The sequence below is a fragment of the Xenopus laevis genome, chromosome 3L, assembly GCF_017654675.1.
Source record: "Xenopus laevis strain J_2021 chromosome 3L, Xenopus_laevis_v10.1, whole genome shotgun sequence".
In the NCBI taxonomy this organism is placed as follows: domain Eukaryota; kingdom Metazoa; phylum Chordata; class Amphibia; order Anura; family Pipidae; genus Xenopus; species Xenopus laevis.
The window spans coordinates 94911969-94933541 of NC_054375.1; the positions used below are offsets into that span (position 1 = coordinate 94911969).

The following is a 21573-nucleotide window of genomic DNA, read 5'->3' on the forward strand; positions in this document are numbered from 1 at the left end:
TGAAGTGTGAGGACTGAGGAAGGTAGATGGAGGAAACAAGACTAAGGAACAGTGTTAGACTGGGATGCCAGGGGCCCACCAGAAAACCTTAGGCTGAGGATGGAGGTAGAAGGACTGAGGAAGGTAGATGGAGGTAGCAGGACTGAGGAAAGTAGATGGAGGGAGCGGGATTGAGGAAGGTAGATGGAGGAAGCAGGAAGGTAGATGGACGGGGCAGGGCTGAGGAAGGTAGATGGAGGAAGCAGGAAGGTAGATGGACGGAGCAGGGCTAAGGAAGGTAGATGGATGGAGCAGGAAGGTAGATGGTGGGAGCAGGGCTAAGGAAGGTAGATGGAGGTAGCAGGACTGAGGAAGGTAGATGGAGGGAGCAGGACTGAGGAAGGTAGATGGAGGGAGCAGGAAGATAGATGGAGGGAGCACTGCAGGGCTAAGGAAGGTAGATGGATGGAGCAGGAAGGTAGATGCAGGTAGCAGGACTGAGGAAGGTAGATGGAGGGAACAGGAAGATAGATGGAGGGAGCAGGGCTAAGGAAGGTAGATGGATGGAGCAGGAAGGTAGATGGAGGTAACAGGACTGAGGAAGGTAGAGGGAGCAGGAAGGTAGATGGAGGAAGCAGGAGGACTGAGAGAGTGTGGTGCAGCAGGAACAATCCATTACATGTAGAGTGAGAACAAAGAGCACAATTGTGAAGGTGCGAAAAACATTTATTTGTAACACAGAAAAATCACACTTAGAGGGAGAAAAACGCGCTGCAATTTTGCACACAGCTGTCCTAAAACAGACCCCGTAGAGCGGACCCTCCCAGTTGCAAGCCTATCATGTGGACGCTGAACACTTCCCTAACAGTCGGACATCTTTTTACTCGCAGAAGAGGGGGAGTGAGATATATATTTTGAACTACATTGTATGTTTAAAAAGAAATAAAGAAATAAAGTAGGAGGGTCTTTGACAGGATGACGCAGGATAGAAGGAGGCGGAATCAGGGTGGAGCTGTGTGGGATGAGAAAGCAGGGCGGATAGAGTACAAATTCGGGAGCCCTTTAGAATGATGGCGGAAGGCCGAGGAATGACATCACTCGGGGGAGGGCCCTGAGATGACGTCACGTATAGGCGGGACCGAGGGTGACATCGCAGGGAGGAGGATGAATGGGAAAGCTGGGAACTGTCAGCACAAAGTAAGAGGCGATCGCATAACTGTTACTAGAGGTGGGAGAGGCGCTAATAAGTATTCTTTATCAAGACAGAGATTTTAAAGTGGAGAGGGTAGGATGCACTTGAATTTGATGCATAGATGTCCCAAAATGGACACCGTACACGTGACCTTCTTTCTAATTGAGCTCCGCCCCTCCCTTCACATTCACAGCGCCCGCAATTGGCATACGGCATCCTGAAGCATAGAAAAGTAAGCGTTTCTGAGCAAACAACGTTATATATTGCGAAACTGACTCTGCACGCTTCGCTGCGCTTTAGACTTTTAGCAATCTGGCTTCTATGCTTAAAGGCGAACGCCCCCTTTAATATAATAATAATTAAGTGCAAAATGGACTGGTTGCAATTTGCAATTGCATATTTAATGTGTGGACGTATGACTGGATAATAAGGCTGTATTTGTGTGACTAAACTAGCAGTTGTGGATTCATATTTGCTCAAAGGGATATAAACAAGTCATTTGCATGTTTCTGCTCATGTTTTTTTAGTGAGTGTTAAAGCCTCTCATTTGTGCTTGTAAAGCTATGCATGTAGCATGAGCCATGTAAACAAAGACTTTTGACTGCATACATCCCAAGCTGTCAGATAGAGAGACTTCTATGTCTGCCATTGCAGCTGATAACCTGTGGCATCAAGTCATCTGCCAGTCTGTTTGTTTGTTTTTTATGGTCACCTGTTTGTTCAGCCCAGACACTGACTGGTCAAATCAGTGGCTATGTATTGTGGTCATGCTCAACACATATTTTCCCTGTTAGATCAAAATTGAATGTACTTTATTTTGCCAGCAATTATTCTGTCTCTGCTCCTTGTCTGCCCAAAACTCTCTTTATTATCAGTTACCCCTGCACCCATATTAGCAAAACTGCTAATGGTAACCCTTGGTCACTTTGTGATCCTAAAATGTTGCAGAATGAAAGCAGAGGATTCTGGCATCTCCAATCATATATAGCTTTTAAGCGACAGATATTTCAACTAACAAATCAGATATGATTTCTTCTTATTTAACACCCCGGTTTACTGTGCAAAAGAAATACGTTGTATACAGTTGTCTGTTCCTTTAATAGCTTTCTTATGTTCACTGAATAGTTAAGGGTTCTAAGGGCTATGATGCCCAAAGATGTGTGAGGGCAACTCACTTTTAGTAGACTCTGCAAAATAGATTCTACTAGACATGCATAAAAATGGATATATATCAAAATGTAGTTATCATTTTATTCAGAAATGCTCTACTGCTTCTAATCCATGCACACATTGTTAACAGGCATGTATAGATGCTTAAAAGTTGGATGCTAGTGATTATAATAGTGTCTATTTTTTGTTTTCTTTTCTTTGCCATTAAAGGGCTCCTACACCCCAAAAGAGTTGTTTTTTTTTTGCACAATGAAAGAACATTTTTAATGGGTATTTATAAATGTAATTACTATTAAAAGCAGTGTTTGTGTATTATTTTCTGTTCTCTGGGTCTTAGTCTTAAAATGAGGTAACACAGGTCTGGACTGAGAATCAAAATAGGCCCTGGCATTTCAGGTACACAGAGGTCAAAACAGCCCAATAAATAGTGACTGTCTATGGCATCTTACAGCAGCCCCTCTGGCATCTGCCAGAGCCCACAGATTGTCAGTCCGGGCCTGATGTAACATGAGTCAGGTCATCTCTAGGTCTTTTAAAATGGTTGCTCACCTTCGAAACACTTTTTTCAGTTTAGTTATTTTCAGATTGTTCACCAGAAATAGACTTTTTTCAATTGCTTTCCATTTTTTTTTATTTTTTTACCATTGTTTTCAAAATAGTTTAAAATCTAATCTTCATGTCTCTGGTGTTTCAGTCTGGCAGTTCAGTGATTGAGGAGCAGATTCTGAACTTTTACAATTTTGCAACATTTAGTTGATACATTTCTCAGCAGCATCTCTGAAGTATTGGCAACTATTGTATCAATTCTAACAGCTGCCTTTAAAGGGGAACTCTGGCTTCCAAACCAAAATTTGATAAAGAGGCCCACATAACACAGAAACCCCTAATATATCCATCACAGTTACCTGTTTCTTCAAAAAGTATGAATAAATAAAATTTTCTATGCTGAAATCCAGATTTTTAACAGTTCTTCTCTTTCTGCATCATTTGAAATCTTGGCAGGGAAGGAGGGACTAAAACACTGATGTTACAAATTGTAACAACTTCTCCACAGCTTGCAGGAACTACATAACCCACAATTCATTGCACTGTGTTCTGTTCCTTATTGAAATCCCTTGTGCAGGGAATTGTGGGGTTTGGAGGATGCAGACTAAGGACAGCTGGCTGTTACAGTAGTCAGTCAGCCAGCTCAGCAGGAGAACAGGGGGCTAAGCTTAGGGAACTGTCATGAAAAGTATTCATATTTTTAATTGATTTATATTGCAAAGTTGCTTGAAATTATGTTTACTTTTCAATAAACTTAAGCAAAAAAGTTATGTTTTTGTGGATTTTCCCTTTAATGAAACTCAGGGATTCTACTCAGCAGGGACAAAGACAAGAAATGTATCAACGAAATGTGTAAATTTAGAACAGTTTAGAGAGTTGGTGACTCCCCCTTCCAGAGCTGCTTTAGAAAGACAAAAGAAGGTGAAAAATGAAACTTTACACTTCAAAAAATGGTCACACATAGAAAATAGAAAGTAATTGGAAAAAATCTTCATTTCTGGTGAACTATCTGAAACCAACTGAACTGAAAAAATGTGTTGGAAGGCAGGGCCAGAACCAGGTCCGGAATTAAAATTAAAATAGGCCCTGGCATTTCAGGTACACAGAGGCCCAATCAGCCCACATAGAGGCCCAAACAGCCCCCGCCAGCCCACTAAATACTGACTTTCTATGGGACCTTATAGCAGCCCCTCTGGCATTTGACAGAACCCACAGATTGCCGGTCTGGGCCTGGCCAGAACAAGGGGTAGACAGAGTAGGCACATGGCTAGGGCGCAAAGCTGGTGGTGCCAGGCACGTACCTTCTCTGTCACCTACCCCCTAGTCCAGTCAGGGTCGGATTTACATTGTGGGCGCCCCTAGGCCCACTGCCTTTTGTCGCCCCTAGGCCCACTGCCTTTTGTCGCCCCTCTCCCCTCCAGGGGAACAGGAACAATGGGGATTGGCGCATGGGAAATTTAAATATTATTGTATCTCCAGCGCATCCCCAGTGTTTTTGAACCAATGTGGGTCTGGTTGGGCAGCACAACGCCCCCCTAAAATCCTGCCGCCCTAGGCCCGGGCTTAGGTGGCCTTTCCACAAATCCGGGCCTGAGTCCAGTCCCCGACTGTCGCTGCTATTTTTAAGTCTATTGTGCTTCTGTGCATGCGCTCGCTCAATTTCGCGCTCATGAGAGCACTCTGTTGCACGCATGTGTGCAAATCCGCTAATGCGCATGCACGCACGCTCAGCCGGCGCCCCAGCCAGGTTGCCTAGGCTGCCACGGATAGCGTGGCTCAGCTCTGTTGGAAGGTGAACAACCCCTTTTATGTTCCTGTCTGTGGCATTTGTCTGGCAGCTCAGTTATCTATTTGCAGATTCTGAACTGTTGCAATTTGCTTCATTAGTTGATACATCTCAGCATCTATGGAATTTAAATAACAATTGTATAATTTATAACAGCTGCCTTTAATGAAACCATGAATTCTGCTCAGTATGGCAAAAGATAAGAAATATATCAAATGATTTACCATTTGTTACAGTTACAGAGTTGATGACAAGCTGCTTTAGAAACATAAGACAGTAAAAAATTAAACTTTTAAACTTCAATATTACAAAAATGGTCACAAAAAGGAAAAATAAAGTAACTGAAAAAAGTCTTTATTTCTGGCTAACAGCCTTAAAACAACTGAATTGAAAAAGTATTGAAAGGTGAACAACCCCTTTAATCAACTCTTAACTGACTTTCAACATTATTTTAGGAGTTAGAACCAGTATTACAGAATAAGTAAAATGACTAAAAATTTTAATTTTTATATAACATTTTTTTTCAGTTTTTTGGAGGACTTCATTAAGCTATTAATTACATAGTAATAATAATAATATAAAGGAGGTGTTTTTTTTCTTTAATCAAATCACCTTTGAATTAGCTTTTATTATGTAGACAATGATGTTCTGAGAGTTTGCATTTGGTCTTTTTTTATTTTATGATTTTTATGATTTTATTTTATTTATCTTATTGTTTAGCAACTCTGGTTGTTATGGCCCAGTTTACCCTAGCAACCAGGCCGTGGTGAGAAAAAGCAGACATACTAAATAAAACGGAACAAAAGGAACTCGCACTTCCAGGCTATGACATTTCTGTACCTCGTAACTATACATAAAACTTTGTATCACACAATATATTTATTTTTGTTTATGTTTTATATCCATGTATGCATTACATAGAGGCAAATCCAAATAAAATACAGTTGACAAAAAAGATAAGTAATTAAATGTAACAATAAAACTTAAGCCCCATAGAGCAATAGTGTTCTGACTACAGGGGCTAATAACCACCTTTTTAATAGTTGTAAAGAGGCAGAAGAGATACATAAATAATTTAAAAACTATACAATATAAAACATGAAGACTAATTGAAAATTGCTAAGAATAGGACTTTCTGCAACATAGTGAAATTTAATTGAATTGTGATCTACCCGTTTAATGTTTCACAGAGAACGAAAGCCACAATGTATATATATATATATATATATATATAAATGAAATTGCAGATGATACCCGCACTCCTTCACAACATCTCGTTTTGCCGGTTGCTTGGTCAAAAGAGGTATATAAAATTGTAGAAAGGACCAGCACTCCGTTTTTCAAAGAATTCAATAATTTATTTCAAAGGCCCCAAAGTGGGCCGAAACATTGGAGACACTGTGAGATTGAAATAAATTATTGAATTCTTTGGAAAACGCAGTGCTGGTCCTTTCTACAATTTTATATATATAATGGTTTTCTACTGTTTGCAGACTTGGCCTTTGTCTATGAATGCTTTTAAGACACTTTGGTCTGTAAAAGTAGGACAGTGTCAATATCTAGTCCTCCTCCCTTCTCCCAGAACTGATTATTGCTGATCACTGCATGCATTAGGACTCTGATTCCCAACTAGGCTGTGCCCGGGGTCTTATAAAACTTGCCCATGCACAGTAGCTTAGAGTTGGTGGTTGAAACAGAGCAATGTGGCAGACTGCAGGAGCATACAAGAGGGTGGCTTTTTGAGCAGAATTTCTCATAATTCTAAGAAAAAAGTATAACACTGACTGTAATGGAACTGTTTTTGATCGATCCCTATAAGATTATATTGATTGTATGTGCTTTGTGTCAGCTAAACTTGTTTTGTGTGTGTGTGTAGAGATAATGACTTTTTATCACTTCTAGCAGCTGGTTAACTCCAGAGTGTGGGTTAGATCAAGCGCTGGCGATTTATTTCTGTCTTTTTTTTTTTTTTTTTTGTATCTGCTCGCATCTAATGTTCTAGATAAATCAGTCCTAGGCACCTCCAAATAGTATAGTAACACGCTTTTCACATAAAGTATTTGTGATCCTGCCATGTGTCTTGTGAGATATTTACACTGATCCTGAGGGTATACCTAGAATCATTTCATGAAACAAGTCAGGACTGCTATAGTTTTGTAACACTCGTGATGGAAATCTTCACCATAGTACTATGACTGACAGCCCAATTCAAGCACAAACTGAACTTTACTACTATATGTAACATGACGCATTTTGTCTTATGCAACTTGTTTTTTACCAAGATTGTATTTCGGTCCAGTGCTGCCTTTGGCACTGGACCCCAGCCTTCTCCCTTTCTTTGATAATCGGCACACATGCTATACTGCACATGAGCTGATTACGACAGAGCCAGGTACCTCACCCTCCGGTCCACTGCCAGATTTAGCTACAAGTATCCCATGGTGGGGGATGGGGGATTTTGTTTTCTTAAAGTAGACATGTCGTATAAATTAAAAAAAACTATACTATATGGTGCTGGTTTTACTTTTGGCTGTAAATGAACATTGCCTATAGCCCCATTATTTGTGCTCTGGTCCCTGACCCTGTTTCAAAATGGGTGGGCATGTCCCAACGGTCCCTGCCAGAAGTACAGGCGGAGAGGGACAGCCAATCACAGCCCTGCAGTCACACAAGCAAATATAGGCTTCAGTTCCCTATCAGGTCAGGCTAGCTAATATACAGTGCAGAATGCTGAGTGCTGTCAGCTTCCCTGCACAGCCTGGGAAAGGAGGCAGCAGGAAGTGGAACACATGGGCAGGACTAGTAGGGTTTTTGCAGAAATATTCAATCAATCATCCCACAATACAACTTTTTAAAGCACATTCCTTCTATTTCTAAAGAAGTTGAATGCATTGACACGGTCATGTTTTTTTTTTTTTACATATTATGTCTCCTTTAAGCATATAGGTCCAAAGGCTGCCCCCTAAAGTTGCTGTCTTGCCCCGGGGAGCCTATTAGCTGAAGGAGTTGTGGCCACAATGAAAGACTTTGAAATGCAACTCTTTCCTCTGGGTTTGTCTAAAACTAAAACATATGGGCAGGTGTTTGAATTTGATAGCAAGAGTTGCCACCTTTTGAAGCGGCTGAGACTGGTCAGAGGGGCGGGGCCGTGCTATAGGTGGGCGTGCCCGTGAAATCAGGGGGCGGGGCTGTGACTGTGTCAGTCAAGGGAGTCCTGCCCAGTATTTCTTATTTGGAAAACTGGGCAGGAAGTTTTGACCCGGGAAGACCTTCAAAATACTGGGCTGTCCGGGTCAAAACCAGACAGGTGGCAACCCTACCCTAGATTGTAAGCTTCTTTGGGACAAGGACTGCTTTTCAAAAAATCAGTTCAAACCTACTGAAAATTAAGCTCATTAAGCCTTGGAACAGGTTAGAATTTAAAGGGGTTATTACCCCCTTTTTCAACATAAGTTTAAGGATTAGGGCCTGTGTTGAACATACTTTTTGCCTATTGTTTTAATAAACCATTATCAATGGTTTTTATTTCATGAGTTAAACAGGGCAAACAGGGATACTGAAGTTGCTTCATGATTAGGTTTTGTGAGGTAGATAACTAGATTACCTTACGTGCAACCCCCTCTGTTCTCCTTATGTTGTGACTGTTTTCAGATAAGCAGATGTCTGTTATGCGGGGGACTGTACACTGGTATCTAATTATCTCCCTCTCCAGGACTAAATGTGGAGTAGATTCAGTTTCCCTGTTTAGCTTAAGAACTAACACAACCATAGATAATACTTAATTAAAAAAATAAATAAAAAAAATAGATAAAAAGATAATAGATAAAAAGTATGTTCAACACAAGCCATATTCATTGAACTCATGTTGAAAAGGGAATATACGAGCTTGACAGTTTGGTAAGATTCTTTAATAGGTCTCTAATTGTTATATAAATTCAGTGCAGTTCTTTGTATTTATTGTTATGTTTAATGTATATTATTACTTTCTGTCAGGAGGAAGATCGGGGGAAAACCATTTGAATGTATTTTGTTGCTGTTTGCATACTCGATTGTCAGTACAAATGCATTTGTGTGTTTACCTCCAACTCCATTTCTGAGACTCTACTCATTCCCTTACCAGGTACATTTAAGAACTGCTTTGTTTTTGCCTTTATTCAGCATTATTAGGAGCATTATATTGTTCTTCTTTGCAAGTCTCAATCTCTGCTACAGAGTGAAATTAAAGTTAGAAATAAGTACATAGCAAGTCTGTGGTCATTTGTATTTCATCTTTACCACAGACCAATCATTAAAGTCATTTTACACTGGCCATAGAAGTTCAGATTTTAGTCCTTGTAAGAGGAATGTTCGGATATTGATTGTTTGTTACAATGCAACGGTCTACCAACTAAAAACTACAAACTAACCATTCAGATTTACATTGTAGGATTAAAGTAGGAAAAATAATAAATCGGATAATGTTCAGCAATCGTATGAAAGTTATGTCCCGGAAACAGTAGTCACAGTCACCCATGGAAATCATCAGACAATACATGCAAAGATATTATCTGACTGAAATTTTCTAACCGGTTCGATAGACTAAACGACTGATTGCTGTGGTACGAAAATTGTTGGGACAATTATTCGGAGCCCACCCACAGTTTTAAAATTGTACAAAACCTTGTTATCTGTGCGACTATGGCCAGCTTTAGGGTACACCGATATTTGTTGTTTTGAGCCCTCAAAATAAGAACATTTTTAAGTTCTGGGTTTCTTCTGTATGCTTTTCAAAAAGAATGTTATAATTCCTTAAAATTTGCTCCACAGTATGTGGATTAGCAGTACAAACTTGTTATACTGTAGTGTTCCAATGGCCACATTACTCTGTATCCCAGTTAGATTTATTTATGTACAATGTAAATGTACAATGTAAATGACATTGGAAAGCCAAAAACAGGTTACTGAATGAAATCAAATATTTTTGCATTGTAACATAATACGTCAGAAGTTTAAGGTGTGATTTAACTGAACATAAAAGGTGGTGTGGTAGGAAACTGTTTTCATATGTCAGCCAGCTGTAACTAGCAAGCTTTAAATAGAACAGTTCCATGTTAGGGAGAATTTGCAGAAAGGATCAAGATGGCAATCCGTTCTTTTAATGCCAGCTGTTTTGGATCTGCTTTCTGACAACAAAGATGTCACTTCACTTTTTCTAACATTTTCGCATTTTTAATGGTTTACACAACAGTGATATATATATATATATATATATATATATATATATATAATTTATTTCACGGGGCTACCAGCACTCACGACAAAGTTAGTAAGTATGCCTGGGAAAGGCCTTGGATAGGGCCAAAACTTCAGACACATTGACAATAGCAATTTAGAAAAAATTTTAAACCACAGAGAAATTATTTATGTTGGAAAAGTTGCTTGTAAGTAGACTTGCCTTATTATTCAAAAACATTTTTTGAACCCCTTTAAAATTAGTTATTCCCTAAAACTACTGTAGCTCTTGTTGCATGTAATTTAAAGTCAAATTGACCTGTATCGATCAGTCCATAACAGTCAAATATATATATACCCCCCTGGATTCCTACAGTTTTATAGGCATATATATGTATATATATATGCATATACAGCACTCTTCTCTGTCCATGGTGCTGGTTACTATAAGAATGTTATTTATTGTTACTGTTGTATGCCCAAGGAGCTTTCTCAAAGACCTCAGTATTAACAAAAGCTCATTCTGCAATGGAGAACTGCAATGTTAATAGATTTCATTGATCATTCCTAAATCACACAGCAGCTTTTTAGTAAAAATATATGAAATTATAATCCACACGTCTATTTTTTGCTGCTGTAGTGCTTCTTACAGTTGTAGGAGTAACTGTGCCCCTTCCTAAGATCTGCTAAACATATAATTGCTGAGAAAGATCCAACAGGTAGATGCAAACAGTGTTTTATTCCCACGACATGTTTTGGGCTAAGCACCCTTTATCAAGTGTGCTTTACAATTCACAAGTGCAAGTAGATAAAGGTAGACACAGGAAGTGACATCATCTCCACTAATTGTATAATACAATTAGGTAGTAAGAAAGTGATCATTTAACATGACAGTCTAATTTGCAGAATAAAGTCCAAATAACTCCATAAACAGTGCAACTTCATTTTTTGGTTTATAGGCAAAGTCCATTGTGTATTGTTGTGTGAGCATCCAAACATAGAAAGTAGTACAGTAGTAAGTCCATACATATTAGAAGCAAAACAACCTATGGAACTGCCCTATAGTGAACCTACCATTCACTCTTGATATAGTAACCAACATGGAAGAAAATAGCTTATTATCTTACCAATTATCTGTAACAGTACGGTTTACTTCAAGAAATATTCTTGTTTTCATAATAGGGCTCATATACTTTATCTGTAACAGAGATAACGAGTAGTTAGTAGCCATATTTGGGGATAATCACAGGAAACACTTTATACTCCAACTATCATTTAAACCTTTGGGTTGCAGTGTCTAGTTTTTTAATCCAAAAGAATTTCCTTTGTAACCGAAATTTATTCATATTTCCTCGTCTTAATGGGGGTTGTATTACCTCAAGCACAGTCCATTTTAGTTGGGATTGGTTATGATTACTTACATTAAAGTGTCTTGAGACGCAAGTATCTGTAGATGTCCCTTGTTTAAAGTTTCGTATATTCCCTCTATGCTCTTTAATGTGTGTTTTAATGGCCCTTGAGGTCTGACCCACATACCCCAGCCCACATGGGCACTTCAGTAGGTATATCACATTGTGTCAAAAGTGGCAAAATGTCTGATTTTAATAGGGGTACCTTGTGTGGGTTGTCACAAAATTTCTCCTTTAATTATAGATGGACAGCAGATACAATTTAGGCACGAAAAAGTACCAACTTTATTTTTTCCTAAAAATCTTTGGGTGGCCTCTTTTGTTGGGAGACACACTTCAGGTTGGCAAAGGGTAACTCTGAGGCTTTTACCTTTATTATAGCAGAATAGTGGAGGTTTAGTCAGTGATAGATGTTGCTGAGCCTTCCCCTAGGACCAAAATGTCGTCCACAAATCTATAATACCCCGCGTCCCTTGTTTTTGTCAATAGAATTCGCCTGCAAATCGAAAGTAATTTTTCTTGAGTACAATATTGAGACAATCAATCAAAAAATAAATCAATTGATGTGGGGTGTCTGTCTCTAGTAGAGCTGCCTCTACATACCCAATTCCTTCATCTTGTGGGATGGAAGTGTATAAACTCTGGATATCAATACTGCATAAAATCACATTTTGGGCTCAGTGTACTCATTTCCTTCAGTCTACTTAATAGATCAGTGGTGTCTTTAAGACAAGTATTAATATTGTTTACAAGTGGCTGTAAAAAACTATCCACTTAGACAATGGTTCAAGTATGGACCCTATTCCAGACACACTTGGTCTGCCTGGGGGTTGATTAATGTTTTGTGGATCTTAGGTAGCAAGTACAGTACAGGGTTGTGAGGATATTCATGGATAAGTAAGTCTTTAACATGACTTGGTATAATCCCATTCTCAATCCCATTCTGTGCTTGAGTGACCAATAGTTCAATTTTATTCCTAATGGCATTAGTTGGGTCACTCTTGGGGGCAAATTTACTAAAATGCGAACGCTAGTGAACATTTGCCAGCGTGGCATCACTTTGCCACTTCGCATATTTACTATTAGTGACCCTGGCTAAAGTGGATAGCCTAGCGCAACTTCTCACCCTAACGCTGACGAAGTTGCACTCTGGCGAAGGGGGCAAAACAAAACAAAATTACTATGTTTTTTTGTGTGAACGTTACCTCCTTCACCAGAGTTTACTTCGTCAGGTCAGAGCAGGCGAAATTCAATAGAGTAAATAGTTTATAAAAAAAAAGTTGAAAAATGTTCTAAGTCCCAAAAATTTGGACATTTTTTCTAAGTCCCAAAAAAACGCTGGCGTTTTTTGGGTGATAGGCTGAAAAAGAGTGAAATTTTTTTTAGGGTGCCCACCTTCCCCCCCAAAATTTGTTAACATGTGGCACCTTACATATACTGTGGGCACATGTGTAGGGCATTAGAACAGCTATTTAAACTTTTATTAAGTTTCCCTAGGCTTGTGTAGTGTTCTGTATGCGCTGCAGCATACATGTCCATTCAAATTTAAATTTGGCGCAGTATGCAAATTAGCCTTCGCTGGCGCAACTTCGCTTAGCCTGACAAATTAACGCTAGTGCAACTTTGAGCGCAACTTCGGATTTTAGCAGAGTGTGGTGAAAGCGGCGCTAGCGCAACTCCGCAGGTTAGTGAATTTGCCCTATGGACTTTTCATAATGGCCAGGCGTACCTAATTGTGTAAAAGCTTCACCCAAATATTTTTCTTTATCCATTATCACTATAGCCCCCCCCTTTATCAGCTTTCCGTATTACAATGGATGCATTAGATTTTAGCTTTTGTAATGCTGCTCTTTCCTTGACTGTTAGATTCTGTTAATGTTTAAGATCTATCATGTCTGGCTGATCCTTCTCCATACACATTTATCATAAGAATGCATTACATATTCCTGTTATTATTACTGTGTTAGTACTCTCTTTAAAGGCAAATTTACAGATTACAGGCAGACACTTATCCAGATCAGTGCCAGCCTGTAATCTGTCCTGTGATTGTTCTCTCCCCCTTGTTGAAGGTCTTGGGTATGTACCAAATGTTTTGGTGGTAAGCTTACACCCTGCTCCTACATCATACTGGAATATATTCATATATACATTATTATTTTTGTCTAAATAAATCCTCATTCAGTCTGTTTAAAGGAGCCCTTGATAATGCATATTCATAACCAACCCCCAAAAGATCTACCAGAAAAGCTATTGTGCTATATCAAAACTAGACCCTAAGCCCAGTACTTTGTGAGAAAACATCCAAGACAAAATTCTTTCATTTCAGTTTTGATTTTTTTTTTTCTTGTGCCTAATGCATTTTTTTCTGTTTATCAAGTTTTGGGGACGATCAGGAAGAATGCTCTAATTTTGGTACATTTTCCATTTAAATAACTTAATTGCTAAATTGCATGAGTGCAGTTACTAGTTGCAACATGCATTTGCTACTTGCTAGTAGACTGATTAAAACTAACTATATGAGAACATCTCTCCTTAGCTTTCAGTTGTCATTTAAGGAATATAGATCAACAGTTTAAAGAGAGATACATAGAACACACCATATTATATGATGTTATATTATTATATTAGTCTGGAGCACAAACAGCTCTCAGACACACCATGGCGCCTTTTCCCTTTATATTTTACCAATCATTATTAATACCTTTAACTGGAAATTCCTCAAAATGCAAGAGGTACTGTTGCGTTGGTAATGTGTACAGACCATATCATATTATAGACATCTTATCTTGGAGAAAATATTCTGCTGTACTCAAAAGCTTATACAAAGGTTCTTACTTTCTCCATTGTTTGAGGAAAAGGTTTCTTTGCAAAATCTACAAACCCCAAAAAAACTGATTACATGGGTACAAAGTCTGGATAAACCAATAAACTGGAGAAATTGCAATACTCTGTAGCTTGGTGGTAAATAAGACATCAATAATCCAGTATTACTGTTGTACTAGATACTGCTATGACATTTTAATTGACTTGTACAGAACACTCAGAAATGTGAAACCTTCACTTGAGTTCCAGAACTCAAGTCATATGGCATTAAGGCTATAGGCACACAGGCTGAAGGCTCTGGCTGTTGTCAGTCTGCATATTTTTGCAGGCTGAGAGAAGCAGATCTACTCAGTGCCCCTGCTCCGTTGATTTAAGTTTGATCAGCCTGCATGTGCTCGCTCACATTGGAGCTGAAGCTGAGGTCAGCCTGGAGATGACCGTAGCTTCAGCTCCACTGTGTGTGAGCATACACAGACTGATCAGATTCAAATCACTTTAGCCTGCAAAAATACATAGGCTGACAACAGTCGGAGCCTTCAGCCTGTGTGCCCAGAGACTTCGGTTGAGATTTGGTTTGAACAAGTTCCAGCTCATGCTTGTATGACAAGCGCCTTAGGGGCACTGTTGGTAGTATTCATAAACATTTTTGCAAATTCCCTTATAATAACCAATGACTCTTTTTTTCTTAATATTTATTGGAGATTAATCTTATATTCCAACCTGTGTTGACAGGAACATTTCTCATAATGTTCTGGAAGTTTGACCTAAACACAACGTCGCTTGTCGACAAGCTACTGGATAAAGAAGATGTTACCCTTCAGGAGCTTATGGAGGAGGATGACCTTCTTCAGGAGTGCAAGGCCCAGAATCGGCGGCTGCTGGATTTCCTTTGCCAGCAGCAGTGCATGGAGCAGCTTGTTGAACTCATCACACAAAAGCCCCCAGATCATATGGAGGAGAAAGTCCGTTTTAAGTGAGTAATGGTAAAGAAAGGGATCATTCTTACCGTGATTTTCCTTTCCTGGACATACTCCATTTCAGCACTGAGATATCCCCGCCCTCATGCCCCATCAGAAGGACCCTCTTCAAAGCTTTAAAAGCCACCCACCCCCTCTATGGTGTCTTTGTTATGAGCTTTAAGACATCTGTTGTAGAAGGGATGAGAGCATACTAATATGGAGTACATTCACGAAAGGAAAATCATAGTAAGTATGATACTGTTTTCCCTGGACGTACTCCATATCAGCACTCACCAGGACATAGCAATCTTAATGCTCAGTTGGGAGGCACTAGACTCCTGGATAATACTGCAGTAACTTAATGTAGTGAAGTGCAGCAAATTGTCATACTATCTGCTCCAGGTGCAGAACCAAGTAATTTACAGGAGACTAGGATTAGTCAACCTCAAATCCAACCTAGAGGAAGAGAGCAATGATACTAGGGGGAAGAAAATCCTGCTAGGACCCAGTCCTACACATGGAACTCATACAAAGTGACCCTAATCTGACCATCTCACATCCCTATAGTGAGAGGTGTACAGTGCCTAACAGATCATAGGACCAACTTCCAGGATGTAATTATGAAGAGGCATACAGATTGAAATAAATACCTACTAAGAGTGAAATGCATCACGATTGGAAGATACCTGTTAGACCAGTGCTGTCCAACTGGCGGCCCTGCCCTTTGGACCACCCCTTGTGTCCCCCTCCACATGAAAGTCTGCCTTCTGTTACTTCTTACCTTGTGTAAGATTTAAAAGGTATTAGTACTGACATAAACCGACCCCTGCATTGTTTACAACTCAAATTCAGATTATTATCACCTGTATTGTTCACACTTGTAATTCCCACTGCATTGTTTACACATGTAAAATCTCTATTGTTCACACCCCTTAAAGGAACAGTTCAGTGTGAAAATAAAAACTGTGCAAAATAAAAAATGTTTCTAATATCGTTAGTTAGCCAAAAATGTAATGTATAAAGGCTGGAGTGACTGGATGTTTAACATAATAGCCAGAACACTACTTCCTGCTTTTCTAAATCTGATGTAAGCCAAAAATACCCTGTTTCAAGCTTTCCAGCTAGAGACAACCTGAATATACTTCAGGGTAAGTAATTGTCTGTTGCCCAAGCAATAACCTGGACCAGTTAACTGTGCCATAGGCCTAGTTATGATAGCAGATCATAACCTAAAAAGCATGTGTCATGTCCACTACTGTAGATGTGACTCCCTTGTAAGGGACACCTCCCTTCCCGAGGGAAGTATGTATAGAATAGCAACTGTTCCAAATCATGTAATTGAAAACCTTAGGTAAAAAACATTCCTTTAAAGGAACAGGAACACCAAAAAATGAAAGTGTTTTAAAGTAATGAAAATATCATGTAGTGTTGCCCTGCACTGGTAAAACTGATCTGTTTGCTACAGAAACACTACTATACTCCATATAAACAAGCTGCTGTGGAGCAATGGCGGAAATTGAAAAACTGCTATATGGCACAGGTTAACTAATGGATAATAGATAACAGCATTAGACAGACAGAGCTTATCTGCTGTGTAACCTGAGCCTTTTCTCCTTTGAATGGCTGCCCCCATTGCTACACAGCAGATTATTTATATAAACAATAGTAGTGTTTCTTAAGCAAACACAGTAGTTTTACCAGTGCAGGGCAACACTGCATTATATTTTAATTACTTTAAAACACTTTTATTTTTTACTGGTCCTTTAATATAGCTCACAGGCAGAGTCAGATTAGGGGTCCAATCGTGCCTGCTGCCTCAGGGGCCCCCACATCACTCCCTGGGCCCCCAGCTGCAAAGCACCCTCTGGCCCACGCAGCCACAACCCCCCTCCCGCCTCCCCATCCAAGCCACTACCCTCCATTGGCCCTGCTGCTTTTACCTATTCTTCACTTCAGTGAATGGGTCAGGAAGAGAGGTCCGGCAGTCACGGCCAGGTCACCAAAGGAAGGTAAGGAGAGCTACATTAGGGAGAGTGTCTGGGCGGTGGGCCCACAAGAGCTGGAGCCCACCGGGTTTTTTCCCGCCAGCCCAGTCCGACCCTGCCCTCGGGCCCTGTAGCATATATAAAACATGACAAACTAAATACAGCTCCAAGAAACCTGTACTGTTAACCCCAAATTGCAAGGGGTAACATCCCTGAACACAAAAGAAGCGACAATAGCTTAGCAAAGTTAATACAAATGTACATGTGCCCTATGTACCTTTTTGTAAAAAGCACCTTACTCCTGCCAACAACAACAGTACATGATAGCTTCGAGGATAAGCACCCAGCTGAAGAGCTATTCTCAATGCATAGAAGATATCCAGCAACCTAAAAAATATGTGATTTACAAGCTATCTTATTATCTTGGTTGTAATACAGAAGATGTCATGAGACCGGATGCAACTTTTCAGTCTTTAGGTCTACAAAAATAGGCAAAACCAACAAGAATAACGGTACCGTACCAAACTTCTGAGGTAGACCCTAGCCATGCAGAGAATAATTGAATACTCTGAAGGGCCTGCTTCAAACCTGTCATGGAGCCAACCTACCAACCATCTCAAAATAACTTACATTCAGATTGGTCTAACACATAGATCAAATTCAGAGAGCCCTGTAGGATACGCAAGTCATTTTCTGTTTACCAAGCGTGTATGTCACTAGAGTTGTGACTCTCTGCAGCACAGAAAAAAAACATATTCAGATTAGCATACTGCTAGACTCTAGAATCTCTACAAAACTCCGAGGAATAATATTTTTGTAGCCTATCACAAACCTTGGTCGTACCAGGGCCTATTAATTACTATAGGTCCAGTGACACTACAGTTCAACTGCAGCATATCGCCCTAACCCATTTGGTTCAGCTTCCGTTATATAAGCATGATAAGTACAGTACTCCAGAATGTTTGAAAAGAGTGTGTTTCTGATAATTTATAGGGGAATAAAGGATGTTATTTGCTTCTGAAAATGATGTGTTTTGTTAATTTAAATAGATATAAAAAAAGAAGATATGTTTTTAAAAAATTTTTTTAAGGGAGAAGATTTCATTCCACCTTGTTTCAGTTATATGATTTTAAATGGCTGTACAGGCCTGTAGATTTGTTCTCAGTCATATTATTAGGGGGAAACAGGGTAGCCAGGGCCTGAACTAGGGGTAGGGAAGAGAACCACATGCCTTGGGCATAGTTTTGGGGGATGGTGCACATGTATAGCCATGTTACGTTATAAAGGGTAGCTCACAAAATTATGGATTGCAAATGGGAAATTTAACCTAAATACCTGAAACAAATTCAATTAAGAACTATATTTGCACAAATCTGCTTTTGACACTTAACTCTCTTACGAGAACAAGATTGCTTAGCTACATGATCATCCACAGACTGTGCAGAGATAGCTGTCTGGTTTTATAAGATGCTATTTAACATACCATGGTTTGCATGGAATATATTTTACAAGAACTTCATTCTCAATGGATGAAATAGTGAAGAGTCTATCTAGACTGGAAAATGTCACTGGCATCAATAAGTATGTGTGTTGTTCCCTTCATGATGGAAAATGTTTTATTTCCTTAGGTTCCCCAACACTGCCTGTGAGCTGCTGACGTGTGACGTGCCGCAGATCAATGATAAGCTTGGTGAAGATGATAACCTCCTAAATCTCTTGTATGACTTTCTGAGACAAGAACCTCCCCTCAACCCACTACTTGCCAGCTTTTTCAGCAAAACTATTGGAAACTTGATTGCAAGGAAGACTGAGCAGGTTAGAGCTCCCATTATATCACTGCATAACCATAAAAGAAGAGGCCCTTCTGTGTAAATATTTTGGATTATTTGGGCTTTTAAAGTTTTAAACATTTTCTGCACCCTTCAGATCTTACTGATGAATATTGTAGTACATATAGTACTTTTAGTAACTCATATGCTAATATCATTTTCCTGGTTAGGTCATTGGGTTTTTGAGAAAGAAGGAGAAATTCATTGCCTTGGTGTTGGAGCATATTGGCACGTCAGCAATGATGGATCTGCTGCTTCGTCTTATCAGCTGTGTAGAACCTGCCCCTTTACGACAAGAGGTGCTCCAAGTAAGCAAAGTCTTTATGCAAACATTTTATATTTCTACTGCAGATTTACAGAAATGTAGAAGGTGAAGCAAGAAAGGCGGGGCTAATGGATAGAGTTTTGGGTGGCTGGAAAAAGAGTATTCAGGGCAGAATCAGTGTAGTGCAGACAGACACAGGAAGACAACTTGGCATCTTTTTTAAATTATATTAAATGATGGATAGTATATTCTAGAAGTCTGTGTTTTGTCATATTGTTTAGCAGCACTGTATAATTTTTTTAGGAAATATTTATTTGGATCACAAAGTACTAGAAGATTTATATTTTACCTAGCCATAATATGCTGAGATTGACAATCTAGCTATAAGTATCAGAAACAGATTGATAGAACTATAGAGAGGAGGAGCAAAAAAGACACGGAGAGGCATAATGGGGAAAAACTTGTAATTGAATTAAACTGGCATTGCTCATATCTTACAGTGGCTGAATGAGGAAAGGCTAATTCAAAGATTGATAGATCTGATACATCACAGTCAAGATGAGGATGTGAGTGTCATGACTTCTCTTTGTGTTATATTTACCAGCATATACATTTTATTCACAGACCAGAGCCAAGGACAGGATCATACATAATGAACTGAGACAACTGCCCTACACCCCTTAATTTTAAAAAAAATACAATTTTATTCCCAAACCAATATATCACTACACTACTATATTACTATAACTACACTAGGAGGAAACCACCATATTTATAGTATTTTTGTGCCCCGTTCTGCACTTTACATGATAGTTGTTGGTCTTTTGTGCTCCAAAATGTAGCACAAAGACCCATGTCTTGCCCACTGATGTTATATTATATATTTTTTTGGTTGTTGATCAGAAGATAGTCACTCTTTATATAAAGCCTGCAAATGACCCGGTTTTTGATATTGCTGCTTTAACCCATGATTCCTTACAGAAACAGTCCAATGCTTCTCAGACCTTATGTGATCTAATAAGACTGAGTAGGGATCAGTGCAATCAGATGCAAGAGACCATGGAAACAGACCCCTTGCTCGCTACATTAGAATCGTGAGTACAAACCAGTATTTGGAGTATAAAACAAATGATATATAGCAAATGGATATAGATATAGATATAGATATATACTGTGGTTGAGGACTGCTTTACCTGCTTTAAAGTGGACCTGTCACCCAGACATAAAAATCTGTAAACAAGAAATTCAACATTTTTTTTTTATTGAAGCATTTATAGCTGTTGTAAACTCAGAAACTCAACTGGCCACATAGACATCCTCACATGTGTTCAAAGAACACTTGAGAATATTGACTGGGGTTTGGCAGCTTCGCTCTCAATCTCAGCAGGACACCCCCGCTTCAGGTGTAAGCATAATCAATGAATAAGGAAGCTAAGAGAAAGCAAAACGAGGCAGAACTTGCTGCTAAGTGCTATTTATTGCGCACGACATGTTTCGGGCGTAGTGCCCTTTATCAAGTGTGATAAAGGGCACTACTTGATAAAGGGCACTACGCCCGAAACATGTCGTGCGCAATAAATAGCACTTAGCAGCAAGTTCTGCCTCGTTTTGCTTTCTCTTAGCTTCCTTATTCATTGATCCTCACATGTGTGTGTACACACACACCACACACACACGATCTGTTTATGCAGTAACCAATGTGTACACCATATAAATATAATTTTTCTAATTGCAGGCAGCCATGTGTAGAGCAACTATTAAAAAACATGTTTGATGGAGAACGGACTGAAAGCTGTATTGTGAGCGGGACACAGATTTTGCTGACACTACTAGAGACAAGGAGACAGAGGTCAGCTGCCATCATGCCATTAAAAAAGAGAATATGTTTGATGATTCCTGTCTGTTTTTAACCTTGGATTTTACATTTTCTTTATAGCAAAGAAATAACATCTTAAAAAGTGCCTCCAATGCCATTTGCAAAAACTGCAATGTGCAAACTCTTGCAATGCTTTTAGATATCTTTTACCTGTAGGCATATACAGATTTTTTGCCAGGGGTTGATTTTTTTTTATTTTATTAATTAATAAGAAATAATACATGAATAAATTAAAGGAAAACTCTCTCTACAATTATTGTCTTTTATTTGAAAAAAAAAATGGATATCAAGTTCTTTTGATACAATGCAGCATTAACATAGTATTGCAGTGACAAATATGAAAAATGCCCTTAGTATCTCAGATACTGATAATTAGGCATTTTTTATATGACTACTTTGCAAGCACAGTGTAAGACTTTGTAAATAAAGTAAATGCATCATATAACCACTTCCATCCACCCTGAAGGCTATATAGGAGTAATACACTACAAAATTAAAAATAGGAATGCAGCTTGCGATCTGTATTATTATTATTAAAAATAA

General features: G+C 39.1%; 1 protein-coding gene across 8 annotated transcripts in view; it reads left to right on the forward strand.

The window, feature by feature from the left end:
- Positions 1 to 873: 873 nt before the first annotated feature.
- The window catches only part of ppp6r2.L (protein phosphatase 6 regulatory subunit 2 L homeolog), a 47824-nt gene continuing 27124 nt past the window's right edge, over positions 874 to 21573 (forward strand). Inside the window, exons 1-8 of one of the 8 annotated variants that reach the window (XM_041585077.1) lie at positions 875 to 1176; positions 8667 to 8793; positions 14849 to 15089; positions 18689 to 18875; positions 19060 to 19197; positions 19655 to 19720; positions 20136 to 20248; positions 20890 to 21003. In XM_041585077.1, coding sequence (XP_041441011.1) covers positions 8694 to 8793; positions 14849 to 15089; positions 18689 to 18875; positions 19060 to 19197; positions 19655 to 19720; positions 20136 to 20248; positions 20890 to 21003 — 959 coding nt within the window. In that variant the 5' untranslated portion in view covers positions 875 to 1176; positions 8667 to 8693. 8 annotated transcript variants of the gene reach the window in all.